Source organism: Neodiprion pinetum, chromosome 7 (genome assembly GCF_021155775.2).
Source record: "Neodiprion pinetum isolate iyNeoPine1 chromosome 7, iyNeoPine1.2, whole genome shotgun sequence".
In the NCBI taxonomy this organism is placed as follows: domain Eukaryota; kingdom Metazoa; phylum Arthropoda; class Insecta; order Hymenoptera; family Diprionidae; genus Neodiprion; species Neodiprion pinetum.
Genome location: NC_060238.1, coordinates 4912780 through 4934479, shown reverse-complemented (window position 1 = coordinate 4934479; position 21700 = coordinate 4912780). Strand labels below are relative to the sequence as shown.

The following is a 21700-nucleotide window of genomic DNA, read 5'->3' as shown; positions in this document are numbered from 1 at the left end:
CTTCCGTGTCTGTCTGTCCGCCTGTCTGTTTTTTTTTTTTTTTTTTTGGTCCGTTTTGCCGGTCTACGTGTGAATCTTTGGTATAATAGACTTTAAGCGCAGTGTCGTTTTTATTTGTATGTTATTATAAAATTAGGAAAATCATGCTCGTTGAAATATTCAGCGGGAATTTAGTGCGGGTCATTGTATAATTGTACGCGAAAGATAACGAACAATCGACGTGGAAAAAAAAAAGAAAGAAAAATTTTGGTAAATCAAAGAAAAAGATGGAAAAAAAAAGCAAACGAATGAATAACAATTTTACTGTACATACATATAATAAGCGAAGAGAGTAGAGATTTGAAATAGGTAACATTATGAATTGAAGAGTCTTTAAAATTACTAAAAATAATAATAATAATAATAATAATAATAATAAAACACATGTGAAACGACACGCGATATCGAATTTATTACGTAGATATTTATTTCTGATTATAATTAATTGTATCTAACATTAAAAGACAAGCTTTCAAAACACCAACGTGCACGAAAATCGTGTTTAATTTTAGCTGGTAATAGAAAATTGTCTGAGTAAGAAATTTGAGGGTGGAATAGAAAATTGAACGAAAAGAGGGGTTGAATAATAAAACTACGGGATGGTTGAAATGAACGGCAAATTTTTATGAATTTTTTCTGCTTACTGTCTATATACTCAATCCGTTATATCTGTCATTTATTTATTACGTTCCCGCACCCTTGGATTTCTAGTAACTATTATTTTGTCATCGATTTCTTCTTTTCACACGATTGTTGACGCTCACAGGTGTAAACATGTTTTATATACATATACATATATATCTCTATATTATAAAAATATCTCGCGCCAGGAATCCAGCCCTTCCTTCCACCACCCGTCCTTCCCTTCACTGTCGCCACATTTACACCTATGCAGATTCAACCCTTTGTCCTACTCTCCACGCCACTCGATATATGGCCGCAAAGAATTCGAGGCTGAATTTCGGGGTAAAAATGCTCGAAGATTCGATATTTATCGCATTCACTTCGTAGAGTCTGTACGGTGTTTCTTGATTTTGAAACGGGGGGTCTTTGACTCGATTCAACTTCGAGGCTTGTGTGAAATTTTCAAAGGGTGCGGACAAAAATCAGGGTCCCTGAGACGATTCGACGACCAGCGGACAACGAACCGTCGAATCGTATAAAACTCGGCAAAGCCTGATATTTCCTCGAATAACGTTGTCGCGTTCGGGATTTTTATTTTCTCCAGAAAAAAATTGGATCGACAATGTTACTTCCGCCGTTAATAGCAATCCTTTCACGTTTACGTGCGAGCAAAGTGGGACTTGCGATTCGAGTAACCAACGCGATAGCTGATGAATTGCAACGTTATACATACATATACGTATATCTCTCTATATTATAAATATATCTCGCGCCAGGAATCCAGCCCTTCCTTCCGCCACCCGTCCCTCCCTTCACTATCGCCACATTTACACCTATGCAGATTCAACTCTTTATCCCAAGCTTATGCCCTTGTGACTATGAAGGTTCAACCCTTTACCCTACGTATATACCGTAATACCTATGAAGACTTGACCCTTCACCTTCTGTATATACATCCATCTAGGAACCAGGGATTCAACATTATACAAGGGGCGAAGCCCCCCCCCCCCCCAATATATTTGTATCTAACTGTAATGCAGAGAAAATTTTAATCACAATTTGCCGTTATTCGTGGTTTGTCATATTCTAAAAAAAAAAAAAAAAACATTTTGTTCCTTACGTCGATAAAACCAAATAATTTTCATATAGTTACTGCGTCGTGTGCGTAGCGAGTTTCGTGTAAATAATTATACATACCTACGTATGTACACATATGTACGATATATCAGGGCTAAAAAAAAACAAAACCAAACAAAATAAAAAATGTCCAACTTCTTTTCATTTATTATATTCATTAATTTTCAAGCGAATGAATGAAAATTCTTTCTTTGCACTTGAGTACATGTTGAGTGAATTGTTGTTCCCAGCCTTCACACGGCCTCTCAAATATACGAACGAACGCATAATCAAAGACGTCGGCCTGATCAGAAGTAATTAAAACATTACGTACGGAGGAAATGAAAGACATTTACGCTAACTATTTTTTCTCAACGATTACCGGTATCAAAAGCAGTTGAACCTATTTCGCAATGATTATCAAAAACCTGATATACGTGAATACGTGTAATATCGGTATGTAAGCGTACACGTGTGTGTATTAACTACACGTAGATATGTAATATAGAATTCTAGGTCATATCACAATGTCGGTGGATATATATTATTAATATACATAAATAACGCATTAAGTGCAATGATTTGTATGCGGAGTGACGGTGAACCGAATTATTCCGGTAAATACCGCCCTTTTACTCATGTCAGTGTACCTATCCAATGAATGAACCATGTTTGAAAACTACAACTCGGCGCCAAATTGATTATCCTTTCATTTACTCCTCGGCAGCGATGGACGCTAACTTGAAAATAATCGACGCGTCGATCAATCGAGTCCAATAAAAAAATATCACACGACTCGGTTAAATCGGTTAAAATTAATCGATTAATAGATGATTTCGTATTTTTTTTTTTTTTTTTTCAAACTGTGCATCCGAAACCAATTTTTTTTTTTTTAATCTCAGGGTGTAGTTTTCATAGCGGAAATGTATTTTCATAATTTGTAGTTTTATTCAAAATATTTTTCATTTTCTGGTGAAAACATTCATTCATCTTTCGCTTGTTGTACACTGAGAAAAATTTCATTTGTTGTAGTAACTAGAAAAATTCAGTAAAACAGTTGTCGTTATAAAAAAACTGTTTGAATATTGTTGGGATTACGAAAAACTAGTTACGCGTAAACATTTTGCGCTATCGTCGATCCTTTTTTGGTTATTGCAACGCAAAATCAGTTTCCGAGGTTTACTCTACTTTTTTAGTTAAACAAGGCTTTAACGTCAATTTATTCTTGCGCGAGCGTTAAATTTTCGCAACGGTTGCAAGAAAATCTAGCAACAGCGATCGTAATGAGAAAGAATAGTAACTGATACTAGAGTTTCCGGTAACGGCTGGAAAACTAATTTTCATTTTTTACCTGAACCTATATTTTTCGATCGTGGTAAAAAACGAAAATAGTTAAGGACCGATCGGTAACCGGAAATAAAAATTTATCTCAGTGTATAAAACAGGTACTTAATAAGTAAGACAATGATAATAACTTATGCTTTAATCATATAATCACGTAAAAAACAAAAACCGATTGCGATGAAAAATAATCGATTATACTCGATTAATAATCATTCTTACTTCTCGGCTTATCGTATTTCCATGTCGCGAAGAAACCACCATGAAAGTTTAAATGTGAGTATATATCTATAATAGACACGTAATAAAATTGTGAGAAAATAATCGTAGACCGAACAAACATCTTATCTATTTTCATAATATCGAGCAAATCTGATCTACTCCAAATAATTCTTCTTTCGGAACTGTGTTAAGATTGAATGTATGACGAAACGCGTGTCGAGCCACGTTGTTCAAATACGTTGTCACTTCTAAAAGTGAGTTTCGAATATCAATCGGATATTACAATTTCACCGATGGAAGTTACAATCAGGCCTTAAATAAATATTCTGACTCGGTATTGATTGCAGAATATCTCGAATCTCAACGAACGTTGTTTGAATATTAAAAAAAAATCCTCAACACCTTTAATTATGGACATGGTAATAAGAAGACGAGAAAATTGCTTGAAATACCGTCACAAGTTTTATTGTTCAGATCCTAAGCTGTTTCGTACCGCATAAACACTGAAATAGTATACAATATTCATTTTGATACATACCGCATTTAGACACTTATTTACAATGTTCATTTGAACACGTACACAGTAATCAAAATATCTGCTCAAATGAAAAGTAAATTAATTAATCGTACTCATATAAAATGCTGCATCTATTTTTTCTCTCTCTCTCTCTCTCTCTCTCTTTTTTTCTCTACTTCATTTATAGTCAGTCAATGTCTTATTGTCACATTTGTGTTAATCAAAGGGTATACATAATTATCATTATCTAATTAAAAATAGGTATCGTTATAATATTTCCCCAACGATTTGCAGATTTTGTACAAAATTCGTTGGCATATAATATAATGGTAAAAAATTACATCGATTGTTGTTCGTCAATTTACCGAAATATTATAACTTCATTTCAATAAGTTAAACCGATATCCTGATACACGAAACACACGTTATTATACTTCAAACGTAAGTAAGAATTTCTTCAAATTCAAAAACTCACCACTTCTTACCGTTAACAAATTTGTACCTTACACGCAATCATATTTAGTTATTATTTGTGTTGTGAATCGTTGCAATCGATGTAATTTTTTTTTTTTTACCCCTATACGCTTACATCATTCCTATAACCGTATTGATCGAAGGTCGATTGCTCGATTATTTTGAAAAATCTATATTCTTAAAAACGCTCAACTATACGTAGAGTAGTAATGATAGTTATAATAATACATGGTGATAAATTAAAATCCTCGTCTGTCATCTAATGAACCTTTTAGTCGACATCAATAATAATAATAATAATATTAACAACAACAACAATAATAATAATAATAGTACAAGGACTCCGTACGTTTGTAATAATATTACTAGGACAGCCAAAGTCTCGTTTTTTTTTTTTTTTTTTTTTTTTTTTTTTCTACATCCGACACTAGCAGGTCACCCTGTGTACAAATTTTTGGTCATAATTTATTGATTCATCTACGTAAGATATGTGTGTAGTTGTAACACGATAGCGTGATATCTGCATCGAAATTGCGAAAATTAAAACTCCGCGTGTAAATATATTATTATTATTGTTACAATAGTTTATATATTTTTTCCTCGTTCTTTGTCATTTTTGTTTTATTTTCTTAGCAATTTCTTTTACCCTCGTTTCTACGAGTTGATAACGATTTTATACACCCTTGTACTTTGATTCCTCGTGTAATATTGAACATTTAAATTTAATCGTGTTCATGCATAAATATATTTCAATCACTCCGTCATGCTGTGATCATTTTGAATCGATGGTAACGCGCGAACAATAAATCGCGTCAGCTGTTTTCAATTATATGTATATTATAACCTCTATTTTTCTTTTCTTTTCTTTTTTTTTTTCTTTTCTCTCTCTCTCTTTCTACCTTCGTTGATATATTTATACAATGACAAAATAAAATTCAGAGGAATGCGTGAGATTGAAGATGGGAGATGAATGTGAGAAAGAAAAAAAAAATAAAGAAAAAAAAGGAACAGTTTATCCGGCTTTATTTAACTTATCGTTGTTATTAAATTATGCGTGAAAAGGAAATTAACTAGGAACATAGAACCGCAGACGTGTAGAAGCAAGGAAAAATTATCATCAAAGGTCACCGATAGTATCATTTTTTTTTTTTTTTTTTTTTTTTTTTTTCCGGCTGATTATCATATCGAGTGGAATTCAATAATAAACTTCGATCTGAGATACGACGAAAAGAAGCTTATTTAATGTTAGTCTTGCGTTAATTTGTTTTAATCAATAGTCTACTGAGCAAAATCGACGAAATATTGCAATATCGTCATAATGAAAAATATTTCAAATATATATGTACACATTAAAAAAGAAATAAGGGCTCAAGATCTTTTTTCACGTTCCTTGGACAATAATATTAACAATATTATGCAATAATCGATTCGCTGCCCTATTATTAATTCGCTTTTATGTACGCCATTTAAGACGTCGTTCAGATCAGTTTGTTACAGTATTTTCATTAAAATAATATTTCGAGTGGTTGGTTCGAGTATTCATTCGGTCTAATAGGACTCGTAATTTATACGAATAATTTACCTAGTCTAAGTTGCAAGCGGATACAAGTGTTATATTTTAACGATGCCTTTTCCCAATCGTTGGCAAAATGTATTGTATCGGGCCTTAAAAATTTCTCAACACTTTCTTACACGAGTAAATATTTTTATCAATCGTTTCAATTCATTTTTACTCAGCGATTTAAAAGAGAAAAAAAAAAAAAAGAATCAGGCGTTACAAGTTTTTTCAAAACGAATTCTCAAAGATATCGTTTCCTCGAACGAAATCGTAAATCAACATGTTTTACTACGAATTAAACTCTAGCAATTTTGGATTTGAAATATTTGGCAAATGTTGAGTTATAGCATTAAGTCCGATTTCCGAGTCAATTATTTTGAAACATTTTGCGGAAAATAAAGAATGAATAAATATAAAAAAAACTTCTCCCGTCTCGAATATCTTGACAATTACAAGAAGAACCTTTCGAACAATGATAATATCTAACTTTATACGGATATACAGTCGAACATGTGCAAAGTGATTCCGCAATTGTATGCTAAAGATACCGCGTCGATGAATTTGATACATCTATGGAATGAACATTTTTTTTCACTTAACGAATCATCAAAGTCCCATTACATCAATCAATTATACAGAATTCACATAAGTAACAATATCATTCAACACGTAGGATTATGCATAATATGTATACGCGTTTTCCTTATAGTTATATATATATATTATATATTATATATATATGTATGTGTGTGTGTGTGTATGTACGAATGTATGTATATTATATATCATATTTACCGGGTCAACCGAAATACCTTACAATATGCTAATATGTAATAATAATGTTACGCAAAGCGAGATTAGCCCTTTTTTTTCTATTTTTTTCTTTTTCATACATACAATACGACATAATATATAATACAAAATAATCCTAAATAGAAAAAAAAAAAAAACTACGTCAATATTTGTGTATAAATTAATTATAGTTACAGTAAAAGTAATCATGCGTGGAAGGTGCATCGTGGAACGCGGATAAGAAAAAAAGAAATTGAAGAAACATGTATAAAAAAAAAAAAAAAATCAATTTTCTTCAATCAAAAATAAGTCATATACGTCACTTGGAACGGACAAATAATTACACTGTTCGGATCGTTATTGCAATATGGTTGACCGTGCGGTTCGTCAGGCACCCAATTTCAATGTGGCTGCTCGTTGCACTTGGGCGCCGTATTTATTTATTTATTTATTTATTTTATTTTTAATTCTTTTTTTTTTCCTTTCCTTTCTTGTTTTTTTTTTCTTCTCACCTCACACGTTATCGTTGCCGTCATGGTATGCTAGAAATACTATAAATGAACTTTCGTTTAATTTCATTTAAATTGAGGCCGTTAAACCTGAGCGGGTTTCGATTTTCCAACTACCAGCATTATCTTCTGCAGGAACCTCGTTGTGCTTACTGAAACAACGTTTAATTCATTTATCTTCGTTAGTATGCACAGAGAAGATGTTGGGACATTTTTAATGCGTTTACGGTATCAGAAATAACTGTGACCATGATGATCACCTCAAATCGTTCTGTTCGAAATATTCTTTAAGAAAATCGTTAAAAATCGACGAAATTCGTACCAGAGTCTCGGGTAAATTCTGAACGGAACGATTTGGTTCTAGTTTTTTTTTTTTTTCTCTCTTTTTTCTTTTATTCATCACAAACTCGTCGTAGAAATAAAATGCTCGATTCGAGCATCTTTTTAATAGAAAGTGCGTATATTATAGAAATCGATTTGTGAGGGTGTGCTTTGGCGCGTGTGTCATAATAAAGCAAGCAAAATAATATTCGATAAATAAATAAATAAACAAATAATGAAAAAAAAAAAAAAAGTAAGAAAAGATTTACCTATTATGAGAAAGAATAAATATGAATTCCACAGTTATTATTACTTATAAAGTTACAGTTATTGTTGAAAAATTTAATTACAGTTAATTTGGCAGTGCAATAAGCGAATGGCAAAATATTTACTAGTGAATACTTATCATGATATAGGCTTGTAAAGGTTACTTATTACAAAAAGCGTGGAAAAACATTGCCAAGACTGTGTATTAGTGCTGTGGTATAAATCGATCAAACGGCAGCTTCGATTAATAGTTTTTTTCGATTAGAGCACTACTATACAATGTCTCTTCGAAGCGAAGACAATTTTTTTCATGTAAATTGCAGACGCATGCACGTGAGGCGATAAAATGATAGATATGATATTCGAAGAAGTATATTAAATAATTATTAATAATAGTAATAATTATGTATCGTGTGTTATGAACCTTAATTTGTCTTTGGTCGGACAACCATCATCAGCTTCTGCATACTTTGGGTGAAGGCTCCTATACGAAAAAAAGTGTTAACTAGCAGAAAAATAAAATGAGGGAAAATTTTAACTACAATAATATGTATAAAAAGTGTTTTCTCGTGTATGTATAGCCGTGTGTTTCTCGAATAGTCAACGATAGTGTTGAAATAATAAACCTGTTCAGTAACATTGTACGATAATATAATTATATAAGATACATGGAAGAGAGATTACAAAAAAAAAATAATAGTTACACGATAAAACTCGAGTGTTTTTTTTTTTCATGTTTAATGATAAATGATCGTCATTGTTCTCTGTGCACGACTAAAACCCTTACGGTAAAAAATTCTGTCAGTGTCCCAAGGGATGTATCGGTGATACGGTTGTGTCAGTTAAACAAAATTACGAGCAAGCGAAATTTTCAGTTCTTAGACGTTTCCCGAAAGTGGAGTTATAAATAATTTATTCCTGCCGTCATTCTTTTCCTCGTGGAATGACGCTGAATTGCCGATATACTCTAGGAATGGTATTACAGACAAAATAGAATTTCAAGTGGCGTGGAGTCGGCAATACTTGTCGGATATCTTCCATTTTTTTATAACCTTAAACTAGTTTTAACTTGAATATTGTATCGAATGAGAGAGATGCGTGTAAATTTTTCCCACTAAAATTGATAGTAAGAAATGTGATTCTTCCTTTATAAAATTACTGCAACATTATTTTACCATCTTTGAGTGAAGAATTTTCTTTTCATTTGTTTGCCATGCGGAATTTGATAAAAGTCAAATTCATCGAATTTTCAGTGCTGAGAGTTTTTCTTTTTATCAAACAGTATAGCTCTGCATTTTCAATTTGACAATTAAAGTCGAAAAACTTGACACAATATTTGAGAATACCTCGGGACACTCGGAAGAAATTTTCAAGAAGAGTGTGCGGCTATTTATCTAGTCTTGATATACCTATTTTCATTACTTTTAGCTTGTTTGTTCAAGTTTATCTTTCAGTACTCACCTACTGTCTTGGTGAATGACTTGGGTTTGTTTTTCCAGGCGATAAAGAACAAGTAAACAGGTACTGATGACAAGATCATGAGACAACCGTACGCTGAAAACACGGTTACAAAGTTTCATTGGTATATTCCATATACAAAGGCTCATTATAATTGGAATTTCAAATGTCCGGCTATAATCATTACATTAATTACATAAACACGGCGCATACATGAATGATGTCGAGTCAATTAGTGCAGCTTATCAAGTCCAATATTACGACAAACGGAATAAGAAGAAAGTCGAAAGACGAATAAAAAATTAGAGTCACTTTAATTCAAGTCTGCATGTGACTATCATTTGTGATTACGTATTTATTAATAATTCTTAATCTTTCAAGGTTGTGCAATGGAATCAAGACTTTGAACTCTGAGTTACAATATTGACCGATTGAACTCCGTCATGGAAAAATATCGATAGCTAAGAATATGGTTGGCGAGTTATCGGAATTCGAAGTTACACTCATTAGTTGTAAGTAAACGTGAAAAATATTTAGAAATTATGCTCAACCAGAAATGTTTCTCACCTGTCTCCATTGGCTCAGCATACATGGGAACGAGGGTGATGAAGAGCGTGGCGATTATGTACACAACGGGGAAAATGAGATTCACTTTTATTGGCCTCGGAAGATTAGGCTGCGCCCACCTAAGCCAAGGCACGCAAAGCACCGACGCACCTATACTCATCTGGGGATTGAAAACATGGTTGATTCGTCGCCAGTAGGATGCATTCAATGTTCATTCATTTCTTCACCAATTACAAATAAACGTTGTTCTCGATGGTTAGTTTCAAACGATATAAATTTCACAACACGGTGTCCAGTTAAAAATCCGTATCAAATTCAAGTACATTAAAAATAGTATATTTCCAGGACACAAGAAAGATTCAGGGATAGTTTCCCGGACTTTTGAAAGACGAGCGACATACAAAGACATTTCCAGGACCACTGGACACCATGCACAAGCACTTGACTGAGGTGTCACAATTGTTTGATCACTTTTGGAGTGATTCAGGATTTCTAAATCCTTTTTTCTAAAGAGTCGAAGAATAATGAATTTAAGATTGAAAGTTATGGATATGTGCAAGTGATCCCAATGACATTCTAAGCTATTATAGTAAGGTTAGTTTATAAAGGCATTGAAGTATTTCGGTCAGAACTGCTTGTCAAAATACATCAAGACAATGAAAAACAGTTCCAACTAATCGTTATCACGTTGCTTACCCAGGTGGCGAATCCCACGTAACTTATAAGTTTGAAGATATTGGACGAGGAGAGATAGACCATCGACAATAGAGCCTGAAATGAGTAAAATTTTTCAACTATTCAGCCTGTCCAATGCGGAGTTGGTATTATTAACCGCGAGTTGTGTATCTCACCATGCACAAAACAGCTGGGGTAGGAGTCAACCTGGATATTTGTATCATTGTCAGAACTTCTGGCATCTGTCCTTCGCAGGCACCGGCGTAGAACAACCTCGACGATGTTAGCAGAATACCATTGACAGCTCCGAAGGTGGATAAAGCAACGAAGACTGGTATGGTCCATGCCATCACGCCAAAGAGCCGATTGGCAAATGTCTGTACAGAGCATGAATGGTTTAGATGATATACAGAATTGTGAGTTTACATCAATGGCAGGTGCATTGTTCCATTCCCTTTCCAAAGATCGTTATACTGACCAATTTTCCATATTACAGGCATCCGTTTGTAAATGAAAGATGGAGGTGACGTTGGTTTTTACTTACAACTGCTACAGCTCCGCTGCCAAGAACTTCGTCGGGACTAAGAGTAGTGTAGAAAGCAACATTGGCGAAAACGTAGACGATTGTGACTAGAGTACAGGAAATTCCAATGGCTCTGGGTAGATTCCTGGAGGAAAAGAAAATTAGTGGTAAGGTTTTTTCTCAGTTATAAATAATACTCGAATACCTTACAAGATAACCGGAGGACGGTTTAATTTTTGATACAAACACACTTGTACACACATTACATTAGGGGGAATTTTGCTAACCACATTTTCGAACTCGAGGCATTCGTCAGCGATGATATGGTCACAAAACCATGTATGTCTTCGTCCGTGAATTTAGAGAATTATTATTGACGTATAATATTCCGCATTGGCCGTATGGTTGTTCGACGTTGTGTGTATTTGACAAACATATTGTTTGTGACCTTGGCTTAGTTTAGTAGTGAACTTGTATCTACCATTAGACGCGTGCAGTGTCAAGGCACGCAATAAACAGTCTGATTTTCAGCATTGCCTGTGCATAATTGTTATCAATCACAAACAAACTTATCCAACTCTGAAATATTCTCACAGTTTCACCTTTATTAACTTGACATCGATAATTACTCTAACAGTAACTACTGGCTAGTTTTAATTCAGATAGAGTATATGTGGCACTAGGGGTATAATTGGCAAGTGAGCACGGAAATTGAGGATACATTCAATCTGTGAATATGATGGACAAAATGATACAACAGGTTTCACTTATATGGTAATGTAACTAAATAAATTTAATTTTGTGTTACAGCACTGATCAAGGCTGTCCGCTTGGCTCAAGTCATCGGGAAGCATTCCAGGGGTTTCCGGAACTCTGTCACATCAGATACGGCATTACTCATGGTAGCGTGACAAGCGTTTGACAACCAAGGCTTGCAGAGAATAAGATTTACTGGAGAAGTTCGTTCGCGGTGAGGATTGACATTTTTGGGTGAAAGCCGTATTTCTGATGGTCAGCACGAAGCTGAATCTGCCACGCTGATCAGGCGCAAGAACAATAGAAACAATTTTAAATGTGTTTCGATAATTATTATAATGATGATTGTGAGCTTCTGTACGTAAGATAGTATATTAAGCCGAGCAAGTGAATTTATTGGTAGATTTTATTTTACACATTTAACACAACACTTAAGTTCGATCTAGAATGCGATTACAGTAATGCGAAAATTTTTTGCAATATTTTAATTGTCCATTTGTCTACACAACATAGAAAAACTGTATGTTTATCTCGATAGTGATTGTAACAATAAATAAAAGCATCAGTGAATATAAATGTCTATTCATTCATCTATCGCTAGCTTTTGTGCCACTTTATCTTGGAACTAAGCGGATCGGAGAAATTTCAGCGAAAAATTACTCCTGGTATCAGGAGAACATCTGAGACGAGGAGCTCAATCAAAGGTACGCCTTATGCCTGAAAGCCCGTGTCACATACGTAAAACTTTGGTTGCCTATGATTAGGCGATTCCACCGAGACTGAGCGAATCGGAGAAATTGTAGCGAAAAATTACTCCTGGTATCAGGAGAACATCTGAGCCGAGGAGCTCTATCGAAGGTACGCCTTATGCCTGAAAGCCTGTGTCACATATGTATAAGTTTGGTTGCCTATAATTAGGCGCTTCTGGTTAGACTAAGCAAATCGGAGAAATTGCAGCGTAAAATTACTCCTGGTATTAGGAGAACATCTGAGGCGAGGAGCTTGATCGAAGGAGCGCCTTACGACTGATGGCCGTGTCGCGTACATGTGAGTTTGGTTGCCTATGATTAGGCGCTCCCACTTGGCTGGGCAAATCGGAGAAATTGCAGCGAAAAATTACTCCTGGTATCAGGAGAACATCTGAGGCGAGGAGCTTGATCGAAGGAGCGCCTTACGACTGATGGCCGTGTCGCGTAGATGTGAGTTTGGTTGTCTATGATTAGGCGCTCCCACTTGGTTGGGCAAATCGGAGAAATTGCAGCGAAAAATTACTCCTGGTATCAGGAGAACATCTAAGGCGAGGAGCTCTTCCAAAACAGGGACACATCGATTGACTGCATGTGATGTCGACGCTGTGTGACTGAAGGCATGCCTGCTTGATTGAGAGGGCATGTGATCGCTAATTTTCCCGCCAATTTCTCTTAGAACTAAGCAAATCGGAGGAATTTCAGCGAAAATGACTCCTGGTATCAGGAGCACAGGAGAACCGAGGAGCTCTTCTAAAAACAGGGACACATTGATTGATTGATTGACTGCATGTGATGTCGAGGCTGTATAACTGAAGGCATGCATGCTCCGGGTATCAGGAGCGCAGAAAAATCGAGGAGCTCTTCCAAAAACAGGGACACATTGATTGACTGCATGTGATGTCGACGCTGTGTGACTGAAGGCATGCCTGCTTGATTGAGAGGGCATGTGATCGCTAATTTTCCCGCCAATTTCTCTTAGAACTAAGCAAATCGGAGGAATTTCAGCGAAAATGACTCCTGGTATCAGGAGCACAGGAGAACCGAGGAGCTCTTCTAAAAACAGGGACACATTGATTGATTGATTGACTGCATGTGATGTCGAGGCTGTATAACTAAAGGCATGCATGCTCCGGGTATCAGGAGCGCAGAAAAATCGAGGAGCTCTTCTAAAAACAGGGACACATTGATTGACTGCATGTGATGTCGTCGCTGTGTGACTAAAGGCATGCCTGCTTGATTGTGAGGACATGTGATCGCTAATTTTCCCGCCAATTTCTCTTAGAACTAAGCAAATCGGAGGAATTTCAGCGAAAATGACTCCTGGTATCAGGAGCACAGGAGAACCGAGGAGCTCTTCTAAAAACAGGGACACATTGATTGATTGATTGACTGCATGTGATGTCGACGCTGTGTGACTGAAGGCATGCCTGCTTGATTGAGAGGGCATGTGATCGCTAATTTTCCCGCCAATTTCTCTTAGAACTAAGCAAATCAGAGGAATTTCAGCGAAAATGACTCCTGGTATCAGGAGCACAGGAGAACCGAGGAGCTCTTCTAAAAACAGGGACACATTGATTGATTGATTGACTGCATGTGATGTCGACGCTGTATAACTAAAGGCATGCATGCTCCGGGTATCAGGAGCGCAGAAAAATCGAGGAGCTCTTCTAAAAACAGGGACACATTGATTGACTGCATGTGATGTCGTCGCTGTGTGACTAAAGGCATGCCTGCTTGATTAAGAGGACATGTGATCGCTAATTTTCCCGCCAATTTCTCTTAGAACTAAGCAAATCGGAGGAATTTCAGCGAAAATGACTCCTGGTATCAGGAGCACAGGAGAACCGAGGAGCTCTTCTAAAAACAGGGACACATTGATTAATTGATTGACTGCATGTGATGTCGACGCTGTGTGACTGAAGGCATGCCTGCTTGATTGAGAGGGCATGTGATCGCTAATTTTCCCGCCAATTTCTCTTAGAACTAAGCAAATCGGAGGAATTTCAGCGAAAATGACTCCTGGTATCAGGAGCACAGGAGAACCGAGGAGCTCTTCTAAAAACAGGGACACATTGATTGATTTATTGACTGCATGTGATGTCGACGCTGTGTGACTGAAGGCATGCCTGCTTGATTGAGAGGGCATGTGATCGCTAATTTTCCCGCCAATTTCTCTTAGAACTAAGCAAATCGGAGGAATTTCAGCGAAAATGACTCCTGGTATCAGGAGCACAGGAGAACCGAGGAGCTCTTCTTAAAACAGGGACACATTGATTGATTGATTGACTGCATGTGATGTCGACGCTGTGTGACTAAAGGCATGCCTGCTTGATTGAGAGGACATGTGATCGCTAATTTTCCCGCCAATTTCTCTTAGAACTAAGCAAATCGGAGGAATTTCAGCAAAAATGACTCCTGGTATCAGGAGCACAGGAGAACCGAGGAGCTCTTCTAAAAACAGGGACACATTGATTGATTGATTGACTGCATGTGATGTCGACGCTGTGTGACTGAAGGCATGCCTGCTTGATTGAGAGGGCATGTGATCGCTAATTTTCCCGCCAATTTCTCTTAGAACTAAGCAAATCGGAGGAATTTCAGCGAAAATGACTCCTGGTATCAGGAGCACAGGAGAACCGAGGAGCTCTTCTAAAAACAGGGACACATTGATTGATTGATTGACTGCATGTGAAGTCGAGGCTGTATAACTAAAGGCATGCATGCTCCGGGTATCAGGAGCGCAGAAAAATCGAGGAGCTCTTCTAAAAACAGGGACACATTGATTGACTGCATGTGATGTCGTCGCTGTGTGACTAAAGGCATGCCTGCTTGATTGAGAGGACATGTGATCGCTAATTTTCCCGCCAATTTCTCTTAGAACTAAGCAAATCGGAGGAATTTCAGCGAAAATGACTCCTGGTATCAGGAGCACAGGAGAACCGAGGAGCTCTTCTAAAAACAGGGACACATTGATTGATTGATTGACTGCATGTGAAGTCGAGGCTGTATAACTAAAGGCATGCATGCTCCGGGTATCAGGAGCGCAGAAAAATCGAGGAGCTCTTCTAAAAACAGGGACACATTGATTGACTGCATGTGATGTCGTCGCTGTGTGACTAAAGGCATGCCTGCTTGATTGAGAGGACATGTGATCGCTAATTTTCCCGCCAATTTCTCTTAGAACTAAGCAAATCGGAGGAATTTCAGCGAAAATGACTCCTGGTATCAGGAGCACAGGAGAACCGAGGAGCTCTTCTAAAAACAGGGACACATTGATTAATTGATTGACTGCATGTGATGTCGACGCTGTGTGACTGAAGGCATGCCTGCTTGATTGAGAGGGCATGTGATCGCTAATTTTCCCGCCAATTTCTCTTAGAACTAAGCAAATCGGAGGAATTTCAGCGAAAATGACTCCTGGTATCAGGAGCACAGGAGAACCGAGGAGCTCTTCTAAAAACAGGGACACATTGATTGATTTATTGACTGCATGTGATGTCGACGCTGTGTGACTGAAGGCATGCCTGCTTGATTGAGAGGGCATGTGATCGCTAATTTTCCCGCCAATTTCTCTTAGAACTAAGCAAATCGGAGGAATTTCAGCGAAAATGACTCCTGGTATCAGGAGCACAGGAGAACCGAGGAGCTCTTCTAAAAACAGGGACACATTGATTGATTGATTGACTGCATGTGATGTCGACGCTGTGTGACTGAAGGCATGCTTGCTTGATTGAGAGGGCATGTGATCGCTAATTTTCCCGCCAATTTCTCTTAGAACTAAGCAAATCGGAGGAATTTCAGCGAAAATGACTCCTGGTATCAGGAGCACAGGAGAACCGAGGAGCTCTTCTAAAAACAGGGACACATTGATTGATTGATGACTGCATGTGAAGTCGAGGCTGTATAACTAAAGGCATGCATGCTCCGGGTATCAGGAGCGCTGAAAAATCGAGGAGCTTTTCTAGAAACAGGGACACATTGATTGATTGATTGACTGCATGTGATGTCGACGCTGTGTGACTGAAGGCATGCGTACATGATTGAAAGGGCATGTGATTCCTTTCTTGTATGGAACTCGTTTTCAGGCTCAAGTGAATCGGAGAAATATCAGTTTGAAACGACACCTCGTATCAGGAATACGTCTCAGCGTAGGAGGTCGATCAAAAACAACGACGGATTGAATTCGAAGAGGTAAACCTCACTTTCTGAGCAGACAATTCTCGCCTTCAGGTCTCACTAGCCTGACTCTTTCCATACAACGTGACCTCCTGAATGCAGAAAAGGCAGCAAATACAGCGTAGGAGCAACGGCACAAAAATCATGAGAAAATCCATGAGTTTTTTGGCTGAAACTCCTGCTTAAACTTAGGAAGGGCATTAAAAAGAGCGTAGCGCCAACAGGAGAGAAATTCCGAAGGAAAGTTTTCGATTTCAGCTGTAGCTTTGGATCCGTTGCTCGTAGCTTATTTAGATTGCACGCAGTCGATTTCGCTGGCAACGAAACGTCGATGTAGTGCATGAACAAATCAATCTCATCAACTTCGCTTATTTCCCCAAAAATCCAAAGGGGTTACCCTTACTTTTTTTTTATACGAAAAATGTTACTTCTAAAAAACAATTGTATGATTCTTCAGGACTAATCGAACCCAAAGCAACACAGATATGCAGAAAATATTTTATTTTTCTTTCGTAAACAGTACAAATAAGACCAATAGCAACTGAGACTATACAAAGAATATACGAACAAATTACTTATGCTCATTCTTGTGTCTTTTACGTCAATATTCTGATCCGCTATTTGCGGTAGATTTTTCCAAAATATTGACGAAATTTCACAAGTATCAGAACATACAATGGTACATCAGAAGACGTACATCATCCGATGAACAGGATGATGAATTCAGACAACTCGTCACTCAGAATGCAGCTAAATATGCAAAACTACAAAACGTACAGGCCTTACTGTTTTCTAATCTCAAAGTCAAGTTCATACAATGAATTATACTTTTATTGTTCGCTACAATCAAAACCATTCTTCACTTTCCATCCATTTGTTGACAATTTTTAACAAGTTACAGTGCGTCTCGTTTCTTAATTCTACCATATCTTGTCACATGCTGTCGCAATTTCTATCTAATAACCTTATAACAATATAACGGGTGTTCGTGTTTAAAAAAAAAAAAAAAATGACGCCCTTGATCTTGAAATCGCCCTAGCAAAGGGCGGCGCGAAATGAGGAGGAGGGCAAACTTCTTGCGTAGCCCAGGTATCCTAATACCTCGAGTTACTAAATTTTCGCTTATACCTTTTTGAGATTTCATGCGAACTTGACCAACGTCCGACCCCCGGCCGTATCTGATTTTGTTTGAAATTTTCTCCGAACTTTTCAGACATTGGTCGGTTTCGCATGGAATTCCCCCTATGCAAGTCTATAATACATGCACACGCAAAACCCACGCATTACTCGACTATTCTCATTCTGACATATGGTATATTCATACACATACTGCACAGACACTCAATCCTCTCTTAAAAAGCATTGAAATTCCAAAATCAGGTTGTGCTCACTTCACCGGATCCTTGAGCTCTTCGATGATGAAATTGAGGTAGTTCCATCCGTTGTAAGCGAAGAGTCCCTGGTAGAAGCTCTGAGCTATCGATGTAACTTCCATCTTCGTATCCTCGAAAGTGAAGTACTCCGTTTTTCCTGTAAAATGAACATTATTATTATTATTATTATTATTATTATTGTTGTTGTCGTTGTTATTTAGCGCAGCTTTTTTACAATGTTTCATCATGCAGAGGACGATCATAAATAAACGTTTCGATAAGAAGTGTCAGCTTGAGCAATAATCTATTTCGATCACACTTCACGCCTATTTCAATATACAAATAGATAACGTATTATCATGTTTTCATTATCGTTGATTGGTCTTTAGCTGATGTGTTCGGTAATAGTTTTATAATCATTCAGTCGCGTCATGACGTAACTCGACGTCGGTGCCTAAAAGTTGTTTTTTCTTTCTTTTTTTGTTGCGGTTTTTTTTTTTTTTTTGTTTCTTTTTATTCTTGTATACACGACGCTCTTCGGCCTTCAGATTTGTTCAGATTTGAATATTCAACATAACTCGCGTCGATCAATTCTAAATATCGGTAAATTTTATTCGATATTTTATTAACCTCTCATCAGATTATTCTTTATAATCATTAATTTTATCTTTACGATGTATTTTGTTTATTTTTATCATTGCCATGAATATCAAATACCGATGTAAATTTAGCGGGGAAACTTAACCGAATCGGTAGAAGATCGTAACGTTTTAAATACTAATTTTAGTATGTCATGTACAGAAACAGTATAAATGGTAAAGACAAAAGATTAATTCATAATTGATCGAATTAATTGAACACCAAATTTCTACAATTGCCTTCTTTATCTTTAGTAATTTTCGGTAACGTAATTCGTATGATATTTCAACTCTGAACTTTTAAGCAATAGAGTCAAAATATTGATCGTTGAAGAAGTAATAATAATAAAAATTACATCAAGTATTTTTATAACGATTCATACATTTCTTAACTATCCGGGAATATCTTAAAGTCGTTTACATCATCAATCACTTTTTGATTATTGTAACGACACGGCAGAGCAACAGCTCGTGCTTGACAAGAACTTGATACTGTTTTAAAAAATTCCATATGAATTTATGATAAACATTTTTTCGAATTCCGTTTGTTGCCGAAAGTTTACCGACAATACTTAGTAAACGATAGGCTTCTACGGTTTTCGGAAAGTCAGTTAATGATCCATGAATCCGGTACCGAATAATAAATTGAGTTGGTAACATTAAAAATAATCACAATTTTCGATCGAATCGATTATACTTCAAACTCGATTATTTTTCCTCACAATCGGTTTTTGTTTATCACTCCCATGAACGATGCGATACAATGTCAATTTGTGTGATTAAAGTATCACTTATTACCATTATCTTACCTTCCTAATTACCTGTTTCATACAACAAGTGAAAGATAAATGAATATTTTCACTAAGCTGTTAATACTACGTACTGAGATTTAAGAAATTTTGGTTTTATGTGCACCGTCTCAAAAAAGTACGAAACAATCGATTAATAGATTCATTTTTGCCGATTCAATCGAGTCGTGTTTCTATTATTTTTGATGATGGATATCAACTCGGCGATTAAGATCGATCCGAGATCCGAGTTGTTACATCAGTCTGTCTAAGACGACGGAGACGAGGAGCTTTGCCATTACGGATCCATTTACGTACGTTACTGATTGGGCCAATTTCACGATTCTTTTCATTCGCGAGCAGCGCGTATTATAAGTATATATACATATTTAACCACCTTTTTGATTGGGCAAATTGGTTCGTCCGGCAAGAGGCGCTGACTAAAGAAGAGGTCTCGTCTGCCTGCCCTCGTCTGTCCTACCGGCACTAATAGTTCTGCTTATGAGCGTAGGAGGTCCTTTGACACACTATCGCTAATTGGATTTAAGTATTACAGGGGGAAACGGGAGAAGAAATGGCTACGCTGAGAAAAATTTCATTTGTTACAGTGATTGGAAAAATTGAGTGAAGCGGGTATCGTTGAAAAAAAACTGTTCGAATATTGTTGGAATTACGAAAAACGAGGTATGCGTAAACATTTTGCGCTAACGTCGATCATTTTTTGGTTATTGCAACGCAGAATCAGTTTCTGAGGTTTACTCTACTTTTTTAGTTAAACAAGGGTTTACCGTCAATTTATTCTTGCGCGAGCGTTAAATTTTCGCGACAGTTGCAAGAAAAGCTAGGAACAGCGATCGTAATGCGAAAGAATAGCAACGGATACTGGAGTTTCCGTTAACAGGTAGAAAACTAATTTTCATTTTGTACCTAGAAGTATGTTTTTCGATTGTGGTAAAAAATGAAAATAGTCGAGGACTGAGCGATAACCGGAACTAAATATTTCTCTCATTGTAAGAACAATGTGACGAATGATAAAAAGATTTTTCAGCTATTATACAAACTAGTGTTGTGCGCATTAATCGATCGATGGGCCGCTTTGATTAATCGTTTTTTTCCTTTGGTCGATTGATCGTTTTTCAATTAGTCGATTAATCGTTTTTCCGATTCATCGAATAATCGACGATTTCGATTCATCGTTTTTCAGATTATGGCTTTGATTCACATATTTACCGACTTGTACAATTCTTACGACGCAACTGGGATCGATCGATTAATAGAAAAAACGATTAATTGAAACCACCGATTTGTTGAAAAAACAACCAACAAAAATCGCCGATTAATCATTAATCTGAAAAACGATTGATCGAAAAAAAAAATCGCACAGCCCTAATACAGACGTCCGAGAAATTGCAGCGACGTAACGGAATTTTTTTTTTACCTAATCCGTGGTGAAAGGCGATTCTGATTGCCTGACGCAAGCCGGCCACATGTAAAGTAATAAGTAGAAAAAAAAAAAAAAAAAACATTGCAGCTATAGAAGTCTTAGAAAAGAAATAATTACAAATTTATCAGACGATCGATGTTTGGCCGTTTTTTTTTTTTCTTATTTTTTTAAACCTTTTACAGGCACTGCAATTCAGCCCACGTTGAATTTTCGAACCGTGTGATCAGTCGCTCTTTGTTTGATGTCGAGTACAGACACAACGAACACCGACAATGGAGCGGCTATGATTTTAAAAATGAACGATGAACTCAGCAAAAATGAACCGTCGATTCGCAAAGGTTGGGTTTGCGTGTTGCTGCAGTTGAGTAACAAAAAACTCAACATGGAATTCGACGTGTTAGCAAAAAGGGGTTGCCAATATGATTCGCCAATAAGTCCGAACAACGACTCGCGTCAAGAGGTAATCGTAATCAAATAACTCCTTATTGGATGTTCAGGACGATTCTGTTCGAAGGATATGCTTCGGAGACAATATCAAAAAAATTTTCATATTATATTTACGTGAGTTTAAAGACCGCTGATAGTTTTGGATCCAAGCTATCATTATTAACGTGGAATCTTAGTTTCATTTGAGCAGAATAATTTTTTTAACAATTAATATAACGACTTAGGCGGGGATTTCAAGTAAAACCCAAATTTATTCAACATAATTAAAATCAAATCTTTTTAATGAATTTCCAATTGTCTTAATAAAAAGACTCCTCAACGGATCA

General features: G+C 36.6%; 1 protein-coding gene and 1 long non-coding RNA gene across 4 annotated transcripts in view; one reads left to right on the top strand and one right to left on the bottom strand.

The window, feature by feature from the left end:
- Positions 1-4006: 4006 nt before the first annotated feature.
- Positions 4007-21700, bottom strand: part of LOC124222894 (Y+L amino acid transporter 2) — a 40860-nt gene continuing 23166 nt past the window's right edge. For 2 of the 3 annotated variants that reach the window (XM_046634370.2, XM_046634371.1), the window contains exons 5-11: positions 18076-18214; positions 11025-11148; positions 10657-10857; positions 10502-10576; positions 9806-9965; positions 9242-9334; positions 4007-7344 (exon numbers count right to left, since the gene is read on the bottom strand). In XM_046634370.2, coding sequence (XP_046490326.1) covers positions 7277-7344; positions 9242-9334; positions 9806-9965; positions 10502-10576; positions 10657-10857; positions 11025-11148; positions 18076-18214 — 860 coding nt within the window. In that variant the 3' untranslated portion in view covers positions 4007-7276. Of the gene's footprint in view, positions 7345-8204; positions 8265-9241; positions 9335-9805; positions 9966-10501; positions 10577-10656; positions 10858-11024; positions 11149-18075; positions 18215-21700 lie in introns of all 3 variants that reach the window. The other variant, XM_046634372.2, reaches the window with a different exon arrangement.
- Positions 7343-12313, top strand: LOC124222895 (uncharacterized). Its single transcript, XR_006884146.2, has 6 exons — positions 7343-9750; positions 9824-10060; positions 10151-10399; positions 10506-10896; positions 10977-11170; positions 11814-12313. It is a non-coding gene; the product is annotated as an uncharacterized lncRNA (long non-coding RNA).